Source organism: Periophthalmus magnuspinnatus, chromosome 20, assembly GCF_009829125.3.
Source record: "Periophthalmus magnuspinnatus isolate fPerMag1 chromosome 20, fPerMag1.2.pri, whole genome shotgun sequence".
In the NCBI taxonomy this organism is placed as follows: Eukaryota; Metazoa; Chordata; class Actinopteri; order Gobiiformes; family Gobiidae; genus Periophthalmus; species Periophthalmus magnuspinnatus.
The window spans coordinates 24129536-24150168 of NC_047145.1; the positions used below are offsets into that span (position 1 = coordinate 24129536).

Here is a 20633-nt window from a genome sequence, read left to right on the forward strand (position 1 = left end):
TTCTACTTTATCCCCCTCCTCTCTTGTCCTCCCCCCTTCTGTCTTTTTGTTCTCCGCTCTAACTCTTCTACTTTATCCCTCCCCCTCTCCTCCTCTCTCCTCAATTTCTCCTGTTTTCCTCCTCCTCTCTCTTCCTCTCCTCTCCTCTTTGTCATCCCTCCTTCTTCTCCACCAGGTACAAACAGTGGCAGTGTAGTTATCCTCCTCCGTAAGCTTTCCCCATAGACCTAAAACCCGCCTCAGTAGTAGTAGCACCAAGAAGTAGTAGTAGTAGTAGTAGTAGTAGTAGTAGTAGTAGTAGTAGTAGTAGTAGTAGTAGTAGTAGTAGTAGTAGTAGTAGTAGTAGTAGTAGTAGTAGTAGTAGTAGTAGTAGTAGTAGTAGTAGTGACAGTATTAGTGGTAGTAGTGGCAACAGTAGTAGTAATTGCAGTAGTAGTGGCAGCAGCAGTAGTAGTATTAGTAGTAATAGTAGTAGTAGCACTCGCAGTAGCCGTAGCAGCAATATTAGTAGCAATAATAGTAGTAGTAACACTTGCAGCAGCAGCAGAAGTAGTTGTAGCAGACGTAGTATTTTTCTCCTGTCTGTTCTTGTAGTACACATTTGCATTTGTATATTTCGCCACTCTGACTTAAGCAGTTGTGGCGTGAGCAGTTTGTCTCATCATCGCTCCAAAATGAGACAAATAAATCCGATAAATAAACCCATCCTTCAAAATAAGAGCCTTCAGTCTGCATCAGGCTTTTATTATGAAATGTATCCTTCAAAATAAGAGCATTCAGTCTGCATCAAGCTTTTATTATGAAACAGATCCATCAAAATAAGAGCCTTCAGTCTGCATCAGGCTTTTAATATAAAACGTATCCTTCAAAATAAGAGCATTCAGTCTGCATCAAGCTTTTATTATGAAACAGATCCATCAAAATAAGAGCATTCAGTCTGCATCAGGATTAAATAAGAGCATTCAGTCTGCATCAGGCTTTTATTATGAACCAGATCCTTCAAAATAAGAGCATTCACTCTGCATCAGGCTTTTATTATGAAACAGATCCTTCAAAATAAGAGTTGTCAGGCTGCAGTAGGCTTTTATTATGAAGTCAGGATAGTCAAGAGAGCTCAGGCTGGAGTTTAAAAAAGATTTCACAGTCTGTCACCTGTCAGCACAGGTTAGAAGGGAGGGAGGAGGGAGAGAAAAAGGGCGGGAAGGAGAGAGAGAAGGGGAGAGATGGGGAGAGTTTAAAGAGATTCAACGGTCTGTTATCTGTCGCCACAGGTTAGGAGAGAAGGGAGGGAGCAGAGGAGGAGAGAAGGAGGGAAAAAGTGACAGAGTGGAAGGAAGGGGGGTGAGGGGTAGGGAGAAGGGGAGAGAGGGAGAGAGGAGACAGAGATGGAGAAGATGGGAGAGAAAAAGAGGAGGGAGAGAGGGGAGGAGATAGAAAGAGGGAGGAGAAAAGGAGAGGATGAGAGAAGGAATGCGAAGTGGACGAAGAGTGTCGTTACAGAGTTTATGTCACACTCAACCTGAATGCACCGTCAATAATTAATACAGACTTAAATTACATCAGGTACAAAGGGAGGGCATCTGACACACAGGGATACAGGAGGATGGGAGGGCATCTGACACAGAGGGATACAGGAGGATGGGAGGGCATCTGACACAGAGGGATACAGGAGGACTGGAAGCCTTACTTTGGGTGGGTGAACTGGTCGACGAGAGTGACCTGCTCCACCAGGTCTCCTCCGATGGTCCTCACCAGGTCAAAGAAGTCGTTTTGGGAGAACGTTCCAGAGTCCGGAATCCAGAAGGAAATGTCATTATGGAGTGGAGGGAATTTGCTGAGAGGCTGTGGAGACAGAGAATGAGGACTGAACCAGGACTGAACCAGGACTGAACCAGGACTGAACCAGGACTGAACCAGGACTGAACCAGGACTGAACCAGGACTAAACCAGGACTAAACCAAGACTGACCCAGGGCTGAACCAAGACTGACCCAGGGCTGAACCAAGACTGACCCAGGGCTGAACCAAGACTGACCCAGGGCTGAACCAAGACTGACCCAGGACTGAACCAGGACTGACCCAGGACTGAACCAGGACTCTCTCTGGTCTGACTATTGTTGTGTCCATGAGGAGTGGTCTGATGTATTCACCTGTCTCTGTGTTTGGACTAAAGTCTCTGTGCGAAGGACGACGCACCGGGGTGTCATGCCTCATTTAAGCCAATACAACTGACATCCAGGGAGGTGAAGAGACTGCATCCCCAAGTCTACCCAGGAGGAGTGCACCGACCCTGGGCAGGAGATGAGCTCCTGTCCCCTGGACCCTCTGGAGGTCAGACAGTAAAAATCAGGTAAAGCGCGACTCAGTGACTCAGTAAGTAAGGGTGCAAAAATGTGATTGATTGACTTAAGTGAGCGCTGACCAGAGTCGACCCAACAGCAGTTCACTGAACCTGGGTAAGAAAAATCACTGCCCCCTGGTCCCTCTGGAGGTCGGCAGATAGATCCAGAGTGTTAAAGGGAGCATGGTTCAGACTCTACCCAGGAGGAGAGCACTTACTGTAGGCAGGAGCTGAGCGGTCACCCCTGGTCCCTGTGGGGGTTTGCACATAGATTCAGTGTAACAGGGAGCTCTGCCTGGACTTTACCGGGGGGAGTGCACTGACTGTGGGCAGGAGCTGAGCAGTTGCCCCTAGTCTCTCTGGAGGCATGTACATAGATCCAGACTGTTTAAGGAAGTGTGGTCCAGACTGTACACAGGAGGAGTGCTCTGACCCTGGGCAGAAGCTGAGCTGTCGCCTCTTGTCCCTCTGGAGGTCTGTGTATTATCAGATAAACAAAAGCCAAAGCACGAGTCACATGACCAGATGTTCCACCTGCGAAACTGTCTTTAGGCCACAAAACATCTATATACGGCCTTTACCAGACTAGGTTTGTCAAATTGAATTGTATCGAAAATCAGATAATGATCGATACTAAAACTAATAGTGAAACTAGATACTCATTTGAATAGGTATCGATACTAAAAAAGTCACATTCACAGGACAGAAATGAACCTTTCCTGAATATCTTTACAATGATCTTGAGCTGCATCAGAACAAGTATAAGACACATAGACTAGTATACGTCCATGGACCACTATGAACCTACTGGACACGGAGGGATTACACAGATATAAGACATGTGGGAATATAAAAGAAAATACTACCATGTAATGCTGTCATCAGAACCAGTATTGATTCTATTTTTTTAGTATTGAAATTGACTTAGTAATCTTAGTAATTTAAAAATTACTCACTGAAGAAAACAAAAACATTTTATGATAAACATCATCAGAACATGTGGTTGGAGAGAAAAATGCATGATGCTTTTTTGAGTAGTTAGCTTTAAACTAAAACATACATAGATCACTATATTACATTTTTTCATTGTAAATCACAAATCTAAAGTCTTATAGAGCTCAGGACTGTGACGTCACACCAAATTGAATGTTCGTGAGCCTAATGTTAAACCAATGGAGATTTTAAGATGCTAAACACTAGCCTTTATGTTCATTCACATGTTTTCTGACTCTCTAGAGTGACACATGTGTTTACCAGCAGTGCCCCAACAGTTTATTGGGTTGTTCCTCTGCTCTTTTGTTTAGTTTTTAACCTTGTTTTGGCTAATATATCTCCATGAGAGTTTTGCACTACTGCCACAAACATGGCAGATTTCCATGGTAACGGCCATTTTTCAACAATCTTTCTTGAACTTTATGAAAAGTTTTTTGACTTCCTGTTCAAAATTGCAGAACTAAGAAGTCTTGCCTTCTAACTGTTGTAAAATAGACTAAACTAGGACTGTTCTTCGTGTATGACCCAGTGTCTGAATGTTTGGGTAGTACAGAGTAGTGGGTGGGGATAGGTGAAAATGGACATTTTCTGAACACTCAGCCTTAAATGCAGGACAATACAGGATTACTCAAACATGCACGAGTCAATCTAGAACGAGTTGTGGTGAAACAGCTCTGCCGCCACCTGCAGGACAATAATATATTTGAAAAATTTCAATCTGGATTCAGAGCTCACCACAGCACAGAGACTGCACTGCTTAAAGTAACAAATGATTTACTACTAGCTGCTGATAACGGGCTGGCTTCAGTCCTGGTCCTACTGGACCTCAGTGCAGCGTTTGACACCATTGATCACAACATTCTACTGCAGAGGTTAGAATGTGACATTGGAATCAGAGGGACCGCCCTCAAATGGTTTAAATCCTATCTATCAGATAGGTACCAGTTTGTTAGTATAAACCAGAGCACCTCTCCCTGTTCTAAAGTAGCCTGTGGTGTTCCACAAGGATCTGTGCTTGGTCCAATCCTATTTACTCTGTATATGTTGCCATTGGGTAACATTATCAGAAAACATGGCATTAATTTTCACTGCTACGCTGATGACACTCAGCTGTACTTATCAATGAAACCAAATCAGACTGATCAAATAGATAAACTCAGTGCCTGTGTGAAGGACATCAAAACCTGGATGACCTTGAATTACCTGCTCTTAAATCCTGAAAAAACAGAGGTCATTGTCGTTGGTCCCAAAGGTCAAAGAGATTCTCTGTCAGACCAGATATTCTCACTCGACAATGTGAATATAGCTTCTAGCCCTACTGTAAAAAATCTTGGAGTCCTATTTGATCAAAATCTCTCATTCACAGCCCATATAAACCTAGCTTGTAAAACCGCATACTTTCACCTGCGAAATATAACTAAAATTAGAAATATTTTACCTAAAAACGATGCTGAAAAACTCATCCATGCATTTGTTACTTCCAGACTTGATTACTGTAATTCCCTGCTTGCCGCCTGCCCCAAAAGTACTATAAGGAGCCTCCAGTTGGTCCAAAATGCAGCGGCCAGAGTCCTAACAGGAACTAAAAGAAGAGACCGCATCAGTCCTGTACTAAAATATCTGCACTGGCTTCCTGTCGAGCTTAGAATCAAATTCAAAGTCCTCCTCCTGACATACAAAGCCCTAAACGGTATGGCCCCATCCTATCTGCAAGATGCTATTGTCCCGTACCAGCCAAACAGAGCACTTCGCTCTCAGAATGCAGGACTATTAGTGGTTCCTAGAGTGTCCAAAAGTACAGTGGGAGGGAGAGCATTCAGTTACCAAGCTCCTGTGCTATGGAATCAACTCCCTGCTGATGTTAAACAGGCCCCCACAGTCTCTGTATTTAAGACCAGGCTTAAAACCTTCCTCTTCGGTATAGCGTATGACCAGGTTACTTAGTGAGGGAGTTAGGGTTATTAAAACCCGGGATAAGATAAGCTGCAGTAGGAGTAACTAGCTGGGGGAAGTATGGCAACCTGAGCACTATCCTCTACTTTGCCCTATTTTCTCATCAGCAATGCTATTCACATGTTGTCCCCTGTCCCACTCCCCCTGTGGAGTGTATCTCTTTCAGATGCCCCGATGACAGTTGGACCTCCTCCTTGCCTGGCTCTCCTCCTCCTCGCCCGGCTCTCCTCCTCCTCGTCTGGTCTCCTGGCCGATTTCTTATGTTGTCTGATTTTTCCTGTTGTGTCTGATTTTTCCTGTTGTGTCTGATTTTTCTTGTTGTGTCTGATTTTTCTTGTTGTGTCTGATTTTTCTTGTTGTGTCTGATTCTTCCTGTTGTTTTGTTTTTTGTGTCTTGGCGGCACGGTGACTGAGTGCCATCACTCATGTCTCACAGCAAGAAGGTTGGTTCGATCCCCGGGTCACCAGGCCTTTCTGTGTGGAGTTTTTCATGTTTCTCCCCGTGTCTGGATGGGTTTCCTCCGGGTACTCCGGTTTCCCCCATCAACCAAAACATGAACGCCCTTCGAGACAACTGTTGTTGTGATTTTGGGCGTTACAAAAATAAATGAATTGAATTGAATTGAATTGAATCTAAATAGAAGTGTGAGTAAGATCATGATGAACACTGTAATAACATGATTAATGTGTAACAGCCCAGTGGGAGCTGACGTCAGCATAAATGTAAACAGCTGATTTTTGTACCAAAATGACTATAAGACATTGGCAAAGCCTATGGTTATCAATTAAGAAAATAAAATTGGAGAACAAACTGTATATGTCACAGTGGGCGTGTACCACGGGGTGAAAACGGGGGTGATCGGCAAAATGGTGATTGAAAATAATAGATTAAAGATTACTGAAACATGCACAAATCACCCCAAATACAATTTTGGAAGTTTAAACAGCAAAGGGAAATAACTATAACATGGTTAAAAGCTCTAAAAAGTCCATTTTGCAGATTAGGATTTAAATAGTCAGTCTCTGGTGCGCTCCTGCCGTATAATGCTCCTGTCGCAGAACGCTCCTGTCGCAGAACGCTCCTGTCGCAGAACGCTCCTGTCACAGAACGCTCATGTCACAGAACGCCCATCACAGAACGCTCCTGTCGCAGAACACTCCTGTCGCAGAACGCTCATGTAACAGAACGCCTGTCGCAGAACGCTCCTGTCGCAGAACGCTCCTGTCGCAGAACGCTCCTGTCGCAGAACGCTCCGGTCGCAGAACGTTCCTGTCGCAGAACGCTCCGGTCGCAAAATGCTCATGTCACAGAACGCCCGTCGCAGAACGCTCCGGTCACAGAAGGCCTGTCGCAGAACGCTCCTGTCGCAGAACGCTCCTGTCGCAGAACGCTCCTGCCGCAGAACGCTCCTGTCGCAGAACGCTCTTGTCGCAGAACGCCCCTATAGCAGAACGCCCGTTGCAGGATGCTTCTGCCGCAGAACGCCTCTATCGCAGAACGCCCACCGCAGAACGCTCTGAAACATGCACAAATCACCCCAAATACAATTTTGGAAGTTTAAACGGCAAAGGGAAATAACTATAACATGGTTAAAAGCTCTAAAAAGTCCATTTTGCAGATTAGGATTTAAATAGTCAGTCTCTGGTGCGCTCCTGCCGTATAACGCTCCTGTCGCAGAACGCTCCTGTCGCAGAACGCTCCTGTCGCAGAACGCTCCTGTCGCAGAACGCTCCTGTCGCAGAACGCTCCTGTCGCAGAACGCCCGTCGCAGAACGCCCGTCGCAGAACGCCCGTCACAGAACGCTCCTGTCGCAGAACGCTCCTGTCGCAGAACGCTCATGTCACAGAACGCCTGTCGCAGAACGCTCCTGTCGCAGAACGCTCCTGTCGCAGAACGCTCCTGTCGCAGAACGCTCCTGTCGCAGAACGCCCCGGTCGCAGAACGCTCCTGTCGCAAAATGCTCATGTCACAGAACGCCCGTCGCAGAACGCTCCGGTCACAGAAGGCCTGTCGCAGAACGCTCCTGTCGCAGAACGCTCCTGTCGCAGAACGCTCCTGTCGCAAAATGCTCATGTCACAGAACGCCCGTCGCAGAACGCTCCGGTCGCAGAAGGCCTGTCGCAGAACGCTCCTGTCGCAGAACGCTCCTGTCGCAGAACGCTCCTGTCGCAGAACGCTCCTGTCGCAGAACGCTCCTGCCGCAGAACGCTCCTGTCGCAGAACGCCCCTATAGCAGAACGCCCGTCGCAGGATGCTTCTGCCGCAGAACGCCTCTATCGCAGAACGCCCACCGCAGAACGCACTGAAACATGCACAAATCACCCCAAATACAATTTTGGAAGTTTAAACGGCAAAGGGAAATAACTATAACATGGTTAAAAGCTCTAAAAAGTCCATTTTGCAGATTAGGATTTAAATAGTCAGTCTCTGGTGCGCTCCTGCCGTATAATGCTCCTGTTGCAGAACGCTCCTGTCGCAGAACGCTCCTGTCGCAGAACGCTCCTGCCGTATAATGCTCCTGTTGCAGAACGCTCCTGTCGCAGAACGCTCCTGTCGCAGAACGCTCCTGTCGCAGAACGCTCCTGTCGCAGAACGCTCCTGTCGCAGAACGCTCCTGTCGCAGAACGCTCCTGTCGCAGAACGCTCCTGTCGCAGAACGCTCCTGTCGCAGAACGCTCCTGCCGCAGAACGCTCCTGTCGCAGAACGCTCTTGTCGCAGAACGCCCCTATAGCAGAACGCCCGTTGCAGGATGCTTCTGCCGCAGAACGCCTCTATCGCAGAACGCCCACCGCAGAACGCTCTGAAACATGCACAAATCACCCCAAATACAATTTTGGAAGTTTAAACGGCAAAGGGAAATAACTATAACATGGTTAAAAGCTCTAAAAAGTCCATTTTGCAGATTAGGATTTAAATAGTCAGTCTCTGGTGCGCTCCTGCCGTATAACGCTCCTGTCGCAGAACGCTCCTGTCGCAGAACGCTCCTGTCGCAGAACGCTCATGTCGCAGAACGCTCATGTCGCAGAACGCCTGTCGCAGAACGCTCCTGTCGCAGAACGCTCATGTCGCAGAACGCTCATGTCGCAGAACGCTCATGTCGCAGAACGCTCATGTCGCAGAACGCTCCTGTCGCAGAACGCTCCTGTCGCAGAACGCTCCTGTCGCAGAACGCTCCTGTCGCAGAACGTTCCGGTCGCAGAACGCTCCTGTCGCAAAATGCTCATGTCACAGAACGCCCGTCGCAGAACGCTCCGGTCACAGAAGGCCTGTCGCAGAACGCTCCTGTCGCAGAATGCTCCTGCCGCAGAACGCTCCTGCCGCAGAACGCTCCTGCCGCAGAACGCTCTTGTCGCAGAACGCCCCTATAGCAGAACGCCCGTCGCAGGATGCTTCTGCCGCAGAACGCCTCTATCGCAGAACGCCCACCGCAGAACGCTCTGAAACATGCACAAATCACCCCAAATACAATTTTGGAAGTTTAAACGGCAAAGGGAAATAACTATAACATGGTTAAAAGCTCTAAAAAGTCCATTTTGCAGATTAGGATTTAAATAGTCAGTCTCTGGTGCGCTCCTGCCGTATAATGCTCCTGTTGCAGAACGCTCCTGTCGCAGAACGCTCCTGTCGCAGAACGCTCCTGTCGCAGAACGCTCCTGTCGCAGAACGCTCCTGTCGCAGAACGCTCCTGTCGCAGAATGCTCCTGTCACAGAACGCTCCTGCTGCAGAACGCTCCTGTCGCAGAACGCTCCTGCCGCAGAACGCTCCTGTCGCAGAACGCCCATCGCAGGACGCTTCTGCCGCAGAATGCCTCTATCGCAGAACGCCCACTGCAGAACGCTCTTGTCGCAGAACGCTCCTGTTGCAGGACGCTCCTGTTGCAGGATGCCCCTGTCGCAGGACGCCCTATTGCAGAACGCTCGCCGCAGAATGCTCTTGTCGCAGAACGCTCCTGTTGCAGGACGCTCCTATTGCAGAACGCCCGCCACAGAACGCCCGCCGCAGAACGCTCTCGTCGCAGAACGCCTCTATCGCAGAACGCTCTTGTCACAGAACGCCCGTCGCAGAACGCCTGTCGCAGAATGCCCGCCGCAGAACGCTCCTGTCGCAGAACGCTCCTGTCGCAGAACACTCCTGTCGCAGAACGCTCCTGTCACAGAACTCTCCTGTCGCAGAACGCTCCTGTCACAGAATGCTCCTGTCACGAGTAAATGTCCTCCTGATGTCTGAGCTCCTCCATGTTTTATTCAAGAACAGATCTCCAGAACTGGGTCACAGACTCGAGAGGAGGAAGACATGTGTACTACGACCAGTCAGAGCAGAGGGGGACGAGAGAGAGGGAAGAGAGGAGAGGCAAGGGAGGGGCAAGAGGGAGGAGAGACAGAGCAAGAGAGGAAGAGAGAGAGGGAAGATAGAGAAAGGGGAAGGCGATAGAGGAAGGAGAAGAGAGCGAAAAAGAGGTGGAGAGAAGGAGGAGAGGAAGAGAGGGAGGAGAGAGCGAAAATAGCGTGAGAGAGAGGACTGGGAGGAGTGGATGGGAGGAGTGGAGGAGAGAAGGAGAGAGGTAGTAAAAGGGAGGAGATAGAAGTCGAGAAAGAGGTAGATATAGAGGTGGAGAGGGTGAAGACGAGCTAATTCTGGTTTAGTTCTGGTTTAGCCCTGGTTTTAATCCTGGCTGGTTTGAAGCTCATTGGCTGGTTTGAGTTTCACCTGGAAGCTGATTGGCTGCTGGAGGTCGTGCACTCGGAACTGTTTGAGGAAGCGCTCGTCTCGGCTCCAGAACAGGCGGATGTCGGGGATGTTGAACAGAACCATGGCCAAACGCTCCAGACCCAATCCAAAAGCCCAGCCAAGCTTATGTCCCGCCCCCGCTGTGATGGACAGAGAGGAGAGCCAATCAGAATCAAGAGAGCAAATATTTATTTATTTATTTATTTTTTAAAACACTTTTATGGGGTATTAACTGCTAACACAAAATTTTGATCACACATGTTAACATTTATCTTTTTAAAAATGCTGTATTCGCCAAAAACTACATATTAACAAGTTTTATGACTGACTCGTTTTTGATGCTCTGAGTCTCCCCTCCCTTTGCTCTCACTCCCCCTTCAGAGCTCTATCACAACACAATCAGTGTGTATCCTGCTAAGAAAGCTACTGCACATCAGGTCTGTGAATGTAGTATATTGTTTTGTATCATGATTTTGTATATTTATGGAGACCTGCCGTGTGGGAGCGTGAGTGACAAAGGCTTGTGGGCGGAGCCTTGTATAGGCTAACCGTAAGGAGGGTTTGAATAGAGTAGAGGTCACTAGATAACACAAATGCGCATGGATGACATCTAAAATGTTCTCAGGCATGTTTTTGATGAAGTGACAATGTTATAACATGGTAGAATACCTCCTCCTAAGTCTTGACTCTTTAAATTTGTCCTTCTCCAATAGTCCAATAAATGTGGTACATTAGTCCCTGGTTTAGTCCCTGGTTTAGTCCCTGGTTTAGTCCCTGGTTTAGTCCCTGGTTTAGTCCCTGGTTTAGTCCCTGGTTTAGTCCCTGGTTTAGTCCCTGGTTTAGTCCCTGGTTTAGTTCCTGGTTTAGTCCCTGGTTCACTCCTGGCCATTTTCGACTTGACTCAACTCAACATGTGGCATAATTGAGGTGAAAATAAGTAAAATATGAAGCATAAATAAATGCAGCCAAACCTGCTCATATATTAAACTTGGACTGAAATGACCCCACAGCCTTATGCACAGCCTGTGTAATAATAAGGAGTGTGTTTATTCTTTGTTAGCGCCTTGTTTAGCTCCATTTGTGCTAACGATGTTTACCCACGATGCACTCCTCTGTTTGTCACACTGTTTACCCAGAATGCTGTGCAGCAGGCAGGTCGCACACAGAGGAGGGATAGTTGTAGAAATCTGCAGTAATGTTAGCAACTGGTTTAGTCCTGATTTAGTCTTTGGTTCAGTCCTGGTTTAGTCCTGGTTTAGTCCCATTTTAGAGCTGTTATAGTCCTGGTTTAGACTTGGTCTAGACCTGGCTCAATCCTGGTTCAATCCTGGTTCAGTCCTGGTTTAGTCCTGCCTGAGTTCTCGTTTAACCCCGGTTTAGCACCTTGTTTAGACCTGCTTTAGGCCTGGTTCAGTCCTGGTTTAGTCCTGGTTTAGTCCATGATTAGTCTTGGTTTAGACCTGGTTTAGTCCTGGTTTAGATCTGGTTAAATCCTGGTTTATAGGATGCAAATGTTGTGTGTGAATGATGTAATGAACTACAGTCAGGTCCAGTGCTCTGATTGGCTGAGGATTTAACTGCTGTTCTGTGATTGGTCCAGAGGAGGGACTTGGCTGGGTGCCTCGCTGCAGTGGCTCGTCTTTGTCTCAGAGTCCAGTAATCTCTTGTCCTCCTCCTGTGTGTCAGATGCCCTCCCTGTGTCTCCATGGGGTCTTGTCCCTGTGTGTCAGGTGCCCTCCCTGTGAATCTGGAATTATTCACAAACGGAAATGTGTCATATTGGTCAGACAAACTGCAGTGTGATTTCTTTCCAAAGTGAATACAAACCAATAGAAAAATCACTTGTTATTGTTAAAAGTTGCAGCTTATTTCAGTTTAATATAAAATCTATTCTTTTTATGATCCTCTACTCTCATGAATCCTTGTCTCCTCCATAACTCATTCTCTCCTCCTCTTCCCTCTCATTCCCTTTCTCTCCTCTCTTCACCCTCTCTCTCTCCTCATCTTTCCCCTCCCTCCTATCTTTCCTCCTCTACGTCCTTGCTCTCTCTACTTCCCTTCTTTCCTTCCTCTCGCTCCTTCCCTCTTCCTCTTTGTCTCTTTCTCTCACCTCCTCTCTTCTCTCCTTCTCCCTCATTCCTCCGTCTCCTACACTTTCCCTCCTTCTCTCTTCTGCTCCTCCTCCTTCTCTCACTCTGTCTCCCTCCCTCTCTCTCCTCCTCTCTCTCCCTCTCACCCTCTCCCTCCTTCTCTTGTGCTCATTTGTCTTGCGGGTTCCACTTTGTCAGTTCTCATCCTCTCATCCGTAGATCCTGTCTTTTTCTCTCCACTTCTCGACACAAAATCAATCCTTCCTCCTACACTCGCTTCCTCCAGAGCCCCCCGTAACACTCCCGGACACTCCCCATGAACGGAGCCTCATTCCTGGGCAACAGCTGAGCCACAGCCCGATGGGAGCTGGAGCCCAAATCAGGGATTAAAACAGGATTAAAACAGCCCTAAAACAGGACTAAATTAGGACTAAACCAGGATTAAATCTGGAACTAAACCAGAACTAGACCAGGACTAAACCAGAAGGAAATCAGGAATAAACCAGGATTAAACAAGGTCTAAACCAGGGACTAAACCAGAACAAAACCAGGACTAAACCAGATCCTGACCAGTTCTTGTATATGGGGACAGTTGGTGTGGTGATGCATTCAGGTTTGACTCACGCTGCACAAACACATCATCACATGAGTAAAACATCACACAGGCTGAAAGACACTTGACATTTACGCACAGCCCCTGAACGCACCACACAGTCACCACGCTGTGAGGAATGGGCCTGAACACACCACACAGTAACATCAGCACAAAGTTCGATTGCAGATGTGTTGACCTGGTTTATGGTTAATATCTCTGTAATTACTTTTCCTATCCACATGAAACAAAAACACAACGTTCAACGTCTTCTCTGCAAGTGTAAATAAACAAAAGTCAAATGATCCAAAGATGTGACTTTTGTCAGTTGAAAGGACTTTAAACCATATGATTAATATGATAATGTTATGGAGCTCATCCCAAACAAATAAAAATATGGTTCTGGAGATTTCTTTCAAAAACAGTAAATCTCCAATAGAGTTCTACAGACCCTGCCCTCCATCTGAGATTAGGGTAATGGTATTATAGAATAAGAGCCATAAAGTGTATATATAAATGGACATAACATGCTAGCCAACGTGTTCCAAACAGGAAGTGAACTTGGGCACGTTTTCGGCTCCATTGGCTCCAATTCACTTTATATTGAAAAACTGTGTCTCCTCTCTCTGTAACTACTGCTGTCAAGCTCATTATTTTGATCTTAAAATGTTCATATTAACCCGCTCTACATAATACTGGTGTTTTTATTTCACCATTTCATTTGTAAATCAACATATAGACAAAACGGGTGCCTTCTTTCCCCACGGTCACTCTTAGCTAGCTTTTAGTTAGCTTTTCAACACTGTCAATCAATCTGACAATCAAACCTTGTTGCTAAGTGCCCGCTCCCTGTTAAACCTGCGGAGCATGTGGAAAGGGAGTGTTACCTTCCACAGCCTCGCTCTAGATTGGCCTTTTGGTTGCTATGATACTCATGGTCAGTTTTCAAAATATGGATCCTGGCTCCAGTTTAGCTACTGTAAGTGCTAGCTTGGATTAAGTTAATTTGGAGTGGAGAGCTGTGGGTGACTTCTTTATATTGTCTATGATCTGAATGCAAACCATTTCAAGAGATTTAAATATTTAGAAAAGAAAATTAATCAGACCAAATCAGGAATTTTATGGGTTAAAGCTACACTATATAACTTTCCTGGTCCTTCACTGCTTGTATCTGTGACATTTATTTGTCTGGGATGTTCCACAGTATTGCATTAACCTTATCTATTTTACATTTATACAGATGTATTCAGACATGTTTTATTGTAAAAACCTGAACTAATAACGGATCAATCACTCAACACTGCTCCTGCTTCAGTCCTGATTTAGTCTTGGTTCAGTCCTGGTTTGACTTGTTGACTTTAAATTCCAGATGATAAAGACAGAAAGTTATGAATCAGGTCTGCGGAGAGGCGAGTTTGTGAGTACAGGTTTTTCAACATTAGTTCATGAACATATACATATACAAATGTATATTTTTAATTTTTTGGGTGATATTTTAGAAATCAAATTCAATTTGTGTCCAAAATGGTGGGTGTAACATGGTGATGCTTATGTGGCTCTTTAATGTCAGATTCTGTTAGTCATATTTCCATATGGGCCCTAAACGCCACGCACTACATTCAAACACGCTCAGATACAGTGAATCAGGAGTGATGCATTCAGGGTCCAGAACACAGCACGGAAAAAACACAGCTGTGCATTCAACATGACACAGACATAATGAACTCATGAATATGCAGAGGAATATGGGGCTACAGCTGGCCTGGTTTAACCCGGGGTTAGTCTTGGATTAGTCCGGGTTCAGTCCAAGTTCTGACCTGGTTCAGACCTGGTTCAATCCTGGTTCAGTCCTGGTTCAGCCCTGGTTCCGACCAGGTTCAGACCAGGTTCAGACCAGGTTCAGACCAGGTTCAGACCAGGTTCAGACCAGGTTCAGTCCTGGTTCCGACCAGGTTCAGACCTGGTTCAGACCTGGTTCAGTCCTGAATTAGTACCAGATGACTGGACTTTAAAGGCCCGGTAATAACAGTAAAAGTAGGCATAAACCAGGTCAACCAGGTAATTTGCAATATAATCATAGACATTCTTCCAATACACCTGTATGAGAGGAGGGCATCTGACACACAAAATACAGGAGCATGGGAGGGCATCTGACACAGGACTAAACCAGGACTAAACCAGGACTAAACCAGGACTAAACCAGGACTAAACCAGGACTAAACCCTGTCTAATCCCGGTCTGTTGTATTGATAGACTCAGAGCGTGATGAGTTATAAATATTAAAGGGAGCAGATAAAAATAGATCTGAGGAAACCCACAGAGTCGTGATCTGCATTTCACCAACTGTCTACAGAGTCCTTCTTTAGTCCTGGCTTAGTCCTGGTTTTTAGTCCCGGTTTACTCCTGGTTTACTCCTGGTTAAGACCTCGTTTAGACCTTGTTTAGACCTTGTTTAGACCTGATTCAGTCTTGGTTCAGTCCTGATTTAATCTTAATTCAGTCTAAATTCAGTCCCAGTTTAGTTCTGATTTAGACGTGGTTTAGACCTGGTTTGGTTCCAGTTTATTACTGGTTCAGTCCTGCGTTATCTTGGTTTAGTCCTGTTTTTAATAAGGCCAAATAAAATTGAATGCAAAATTATCATTGATCAATATGGGGGGGATAAATTTTTTTGTGTCATATGCCCAGCCCTGGGTCATAAGCTTAAAACATCAAAATACTGCATGCATATTTTATATAATTTGGTTGTGATATTGGTCATAAATTTAAAATATATATAAAAGTGTAGGTTTAATTAATATGTAAATTCTGTTGACTGTTGCGTCTGCAAATTAATGACCCACGCCCTGCTCTGACTCTCCAGAATCTGCAGACTGATTATAGCCCTGGCCTAGTCCTGGTCCATTCCTGGTTTATTCCTGGTCTAGCCCCAGTCCTGGTGTGGTCTTTGTTGGTCCAGTCTCTGGTCCTCTGGGACATTTGAGCGTGTTTTAATGAGGTTTCCCCAGAGACACAGAGGCAAAAACCAAAGCAATCAATCTGTGTATGCTCATAAAGAGGCCTGCTCTAGACCTGCTCTGGACCTGCTCTGGACCTGCTCTGGACCTGCTCTGGACCTGCTCTGGACCTGCTCTGGACCTGCTCTGGACCTGCTCTGGACCTGCTCTAGTCCAGGGTTGAGATCAGGGTTTAGACCAGGATGTAGACTGGGTTCACTCTTGGTTCCATTGGTTCAGTCCTGATTTAATCTTGTTTTATTCCCATTAACAGCATGTAAGGCCCCTCCCCTTGGACCTCAGTGTCCCTCGGGACCAGGATTTTGTCCGGATTTTGACTGGTTTTGGAGGGGATCAGGTGGTGGCTCTGGCTCTAATCCCAGAGCTCATTCATTATTCATGATCTTGTCCCTTGGCCCCGCCCTGTCCTTTGATGTGTTGGGGCACAGTCATCACATATTCACACTAACGAGATTTCTGTGCTAATAACGGATCAATCACTCAACACCACTCCCGTCTGCACTATAGTCCTGGTTCAGTCCTGGTTCAGTCCTGGTTCAGTCCTGGTTCAGTCCTGGTTCAGGCCTGGTTCAGTCCTGGTTCAGTCCTGGTTCAGTCCTGGTTCAGGCCTGGTTCAGTCCTGGTTCAGTCCTGGTTCAGTCCTGGTTCAGTCCTGGTTCAGTCCCGCTCTAGTCCCGGTCTTTAAGTGTAATGTTTACAGGCGTGTCTTGTGTTGGTGTAGAGTTAATGAGGCAGAGGACGGCTGGACTAATTGGTTTGAGACAAGTTATTCTGATGAGAGACAGATTTACGGGAGGAGAGAAAGAGGAAGAGAGGAAGGCATGCATGAGACTAGGGAAAAGAGAGAGAGAGAGAGAGGGAGGAAGAACAGAGGAGACATAGACGGAGAAGAAAAGAAGGACAGGGAGGCGTGAGATAGGGAAGGATGGATGGAGGAGAGAGGGAATAGAGAGGTAGAGAGGGAGGAGAGGAGGTAAGAAAGGGAGGAGAGGAGAAAGGAGAGGGAGGGATGGAAAGGGAGAGAAAGTAAGAGAAGGGAGGGAGGGAGGGAGGGAGAGGGAGAGGAGAGAGAGAGAGGAAAGAAGAGGAGTGAGAGCGAGATAGAGATGGGGAAGAGGAGTGAGAGAGAGAGAGAGAGATAGGGAGAGGGGAAAGAGGAAAGAGAGGAGAGGAGTGACAAAGAGAGATAGAGAGAGGAGAGGAGAGAGAGAGAGAAAGAGAGAGGAGGAGAGGAGAGAGAGGAGGTGGGAGAAGGAACTGCATTAGACGTAGAGATTAAATTAATTTTGTCAACTAGACAAAAGTTTAACCGCTCATCCAAGAGGCGTCTTCTGCTCTGGTCAGAGTGAGCTGGTGCCTTATATCCACTACCTGTGACACAATTTATTTATAGTCACTTACAAAACAGAATTAAACCTCATGTGACAAGTAAAATCCACAGTTTAGACCCGGTTCAGTCCTGTTTTAGTCCTGGTTTAGTCCTGGTTCAGTCCCGGTTTAGTCCTGGTTTAGTTCTGGTTTAGTTCTGGTTTAGTTCTGGTTTAGTTCTGGTTTAGTTCTGGTTCAGTCCCGGTTTAGTCCTGGTTTAGTTCTGGTTTAGTTCTGGTTTAGTTCTGGTTTAGTTCTGGTTTAGTTCTGGTTTAGTTCTGGTTTAGTCCTGGTTTAGTCCTGGTTTAGTCCTGTTTGACTTGTTGGCCTTTGAATGTCCAAACTCTCTGATAAATGCCAGATGATGAAGCCGTCAGTGGGACAGGGGTCAGAGGTCAGAAGACTGGGGGTCAGGGGTCAACGTCATGACGACTGGATGTAGAGGAGCAGACGGAATCTCCACAGGTCTAAACCAGGACTAAGCCAGGACTCAACCAGGACTAAACCAGGTCTAAACAAGATCTAAATTGGTACAAAACCAGGTCTAAACCAGGACTAAATTAGGACTAAATCAGGACTGAACCAGGACTATGGGACCATAGGATGGGCCTTTTTTGGTTTTTGGGGGGTTATAAGACACTTGGACAATCCCCTATGAGATTATTTTCAGATTTAAAAAAAATGTCTTTGTAAAATTAAATAAACAGAATCCATAGCGACAGGAGAAGGCGGGTCCGTGCGATGGAGATGCGGTCTCCATGGCGACGGAGGTTGCCGCAGTGAAGGGGAGAGGGAGGGGGACCACCACATTATTAGGATTACATCAGCAAGAGAGTTTAAAAGACAAGGACCACCAGCAATGTCTACTACCACCCTCACACCTCATAGACAGAACGGTATATCGATTAACCGATATCAGCACTATGTTGATTATTATTCATGATCTTGCCCCGTGGCCCCACCCCTTCCTTTAATGTGTCAGCACACGCTCATTACATATTCACACTAACTAATTTTCCACGCTATAAAGGATCAATCCCTCAACACTCCTTTTGTCTGCACTACAGGCCTAGTTTAGTCCTGGTTCAGTCCTGGTTCAGTCCTGGTTCGGTCCTGGTTCAGTCCTGGTTCAGTCCTGGTACAGTCCTGGTACAGTGCTGCTTTAGACCTGGCTTAGACCTGGTTTAGACCTGATTTAACAGGGGCTAGTGCATAAATAGATCAAAAAATAGATTAACTGATATTTTCATTATAGGGTTATCATACTAAAATTTCTCAATTTTGATACTAAGGAACAGACTTGATACTCAATACCGATTCCAGTACCATGATGATTAAACAAAACCTCTTTAGACATTAAATGGTAGTACTTTGTTTTCTATTCCTATGTGTCTTATATCTGTGTACTCCCTCAGTGTCCAGTAGTTCATAGTGGTCCATGTGTGTATACTAGTCTTATACTTGTTCTGATCATTCTCAAGATCATTCTAAAGATATTCAGGAAAGGTTCCTTTCTGTCCTGTGAATGTGACTTTTTTAGTATCAATACCTACTCAAATGAGTATCTAGTTTCAATACAGGTTTTAGTATTGATTGGTGTCTGATTTCAAAACTCAAATACTGAAAATTTACAATTACAGCCCTAGGTCAAACTGGGAACTACACCTCCAACTCCTCCTCTAGGGCCGAGCTATTTGAGAAAAATATCTAAGTGTGATTTTTCTGACAAGCTTTACAATTATATAGAAATGTATTAAAAGTAGGATTCTCTTCAAGTCCAGAAGAATCACAGTTCAGAACATGTTTGTACAGACCTAACCTACAGAGTCATTTAATACAGAATAAGACCCTATGAAGACACTGGGAGGGCATCTGACACACAGGAACATTTCAGAACATGTTTGCAGAGATCTAAACTGCAGTTTTAGCAGCTTTTATGTAAAATAAGGCAGGAGATAGCAGAGCGAATGTGGTAGAAACAACTACACCTTAGGGATGAGCAATATACTGTATTGGTTCCAATATCAGCATGAGTGATGTTGGAGGGTTTCCCCAGATATCAGTATTTGACAGATATAAAAAATATGGTTGATATTTGATGCTTATATTTACTTCCTCAAATGGCAAGTTTGTGGCTTGTTTAGAGATAAACTATGTCAACACATGATTTTATATTCTAGAGACACAGGCTTTTGCAAAAGTGAAGCTCATTTTACATAAATCTGTGGGTATGATATGGTCATTTAGACAAATGTGAGACAAATGTGAGACTTCACATTTTGAGACCACCTCAAAGTCACACACAGAGACCCAGAAGGTAAATGTATAACACACAAATACGATGTAGGCCAAAATATTTGGCAAATATATTACAAAAATAATTTGGTCCTGCTTAAGTCCTGGCACAGTTCTGGCTCAGAACTATAGAAATATAGAATATACAGAAATATAGAATTTTGATAATTTTATACAGTTTAAAAATGCTTGTTTTCTATTTAAAGTTCTACACGGACTTGCTCCTCCTCCGCTGAAAGACTTTATCAAATTAAAGACTGTGACTGGGAGACTCGAGGAGATTGTGATGTACCACACAGACGCACTAAATTTGGACAAACCGTGCTCTCTGTTAAAGGGACTCATATTTGGAATAGTCTTCCTCTGACAATAAGAGAATGCTCATCTCTGTCCACATTCAAACTGCACCTTAAATTGTGGCTGAAGGAAAACCAGGTTTGTGAGCACCTTTAGCTGCTTTTATTGTATTTTTGTAATGTCTATGTTGCATTTGTTGTCTGTGTACCTGCCTAGGGACAACAGATGGAAATTAGTATTTTTTGCTATAATCTGGCATATTTACAGATGTTCATTAGTATATGCTGTCCCTATCAAATAAATAAATAAATAAAATAAAATAAGTCCTGCTTAAGTCCTGCTTAAGTCCTGCTTAAGTACTGGCTCAGTCCTAGTTCAGTCCTGCTTAAGTCCTAGTTCAGTCCTGCTTAAGTCCTGCTTAAGTCCTAGTTCAGTCCTGGTTCAGTCCTGCTTAAGTCCTGGCTCAGTTCTGCTTCAGTCCTGGTTCAGTCCTGCTTAAATCCTGCTTAGGGCCAGGTATAGTGTCGATTGTAGTCCACTACTGCCCCCTGTCTGCCATCTGAATAGGGAACAACAATCTAATAAAGAAATGCAAACTTGTAATTCTATGTCAGATGCCCTATCTTTTTAAAGAAAAAAAAATATACAAAAGTAGCATTAGCAGTAGTATTAATAGTATCAGCAGTAGCTGTAGTACATGCAGTAGTAGTATTTTCTGACCTGAGTGCAGTAGTTGTTGCTCCATCACACCACAGCCCAGCACCTCGAGCCACTGTCCCTGGAATCGAACCTCCAACTCGAAGGATGGGTGAGTGAAGGGAAAGTAACAATCCACCCAACGCAGCTCCACCTCTGTGCACAGAAATACAGGCTGGGAGGGCATCTGACACAATCTGACACACAGAGAGGAGGATGGGTTGGGCATCTGACACATAGAGGGGAGGGCATCTGACACA

At 45.4% G+C, this 20633-nt stretch overlaps 1 protein-coding gene and 1 long non-coding RNA gene across 3 annotated transcripts in view; both read right to left on the reverse strand.

The window, feature by feature from the left end:
* LOC129457242 (uncharacterized) overlaps positions 1 to 20633 on the reverse strand; it is a 147030-nt gene that overhangs the window by 17518 nt on the left and 108879 nt on the right. The window lies entirely within an intron of this gene.
* Positions 1 to 20633, reverse strand: part of fars2 (phenylalanyl-tRNA synthetase 2, mitochondrial) — a 30666-nt gene that overhangs the window by 3686 nt on the left and 6347 nt on the right. For both annotated transcript variants that reach the window (XM_055230179.1, XM_033985789.2), the window contains exons 7-9: positions 20398 to 20529; positions 9998 to 10158; positions 1688 to 1842 (exon numbers count right to left, since the gene is read on the reverse strand). In XM_055230179.1, coding sequence (XP_055086154.1) covers positions 1688 to 1842; positions 9998 to 10158; positions 20398 to 20529 — 448 coding nt within the window. The remainder of the gene's footprint in view (positions 1 to 1687; positions 1843 to 9997; positions 10159 to 20397; positions 20530 to 20633) is intronic.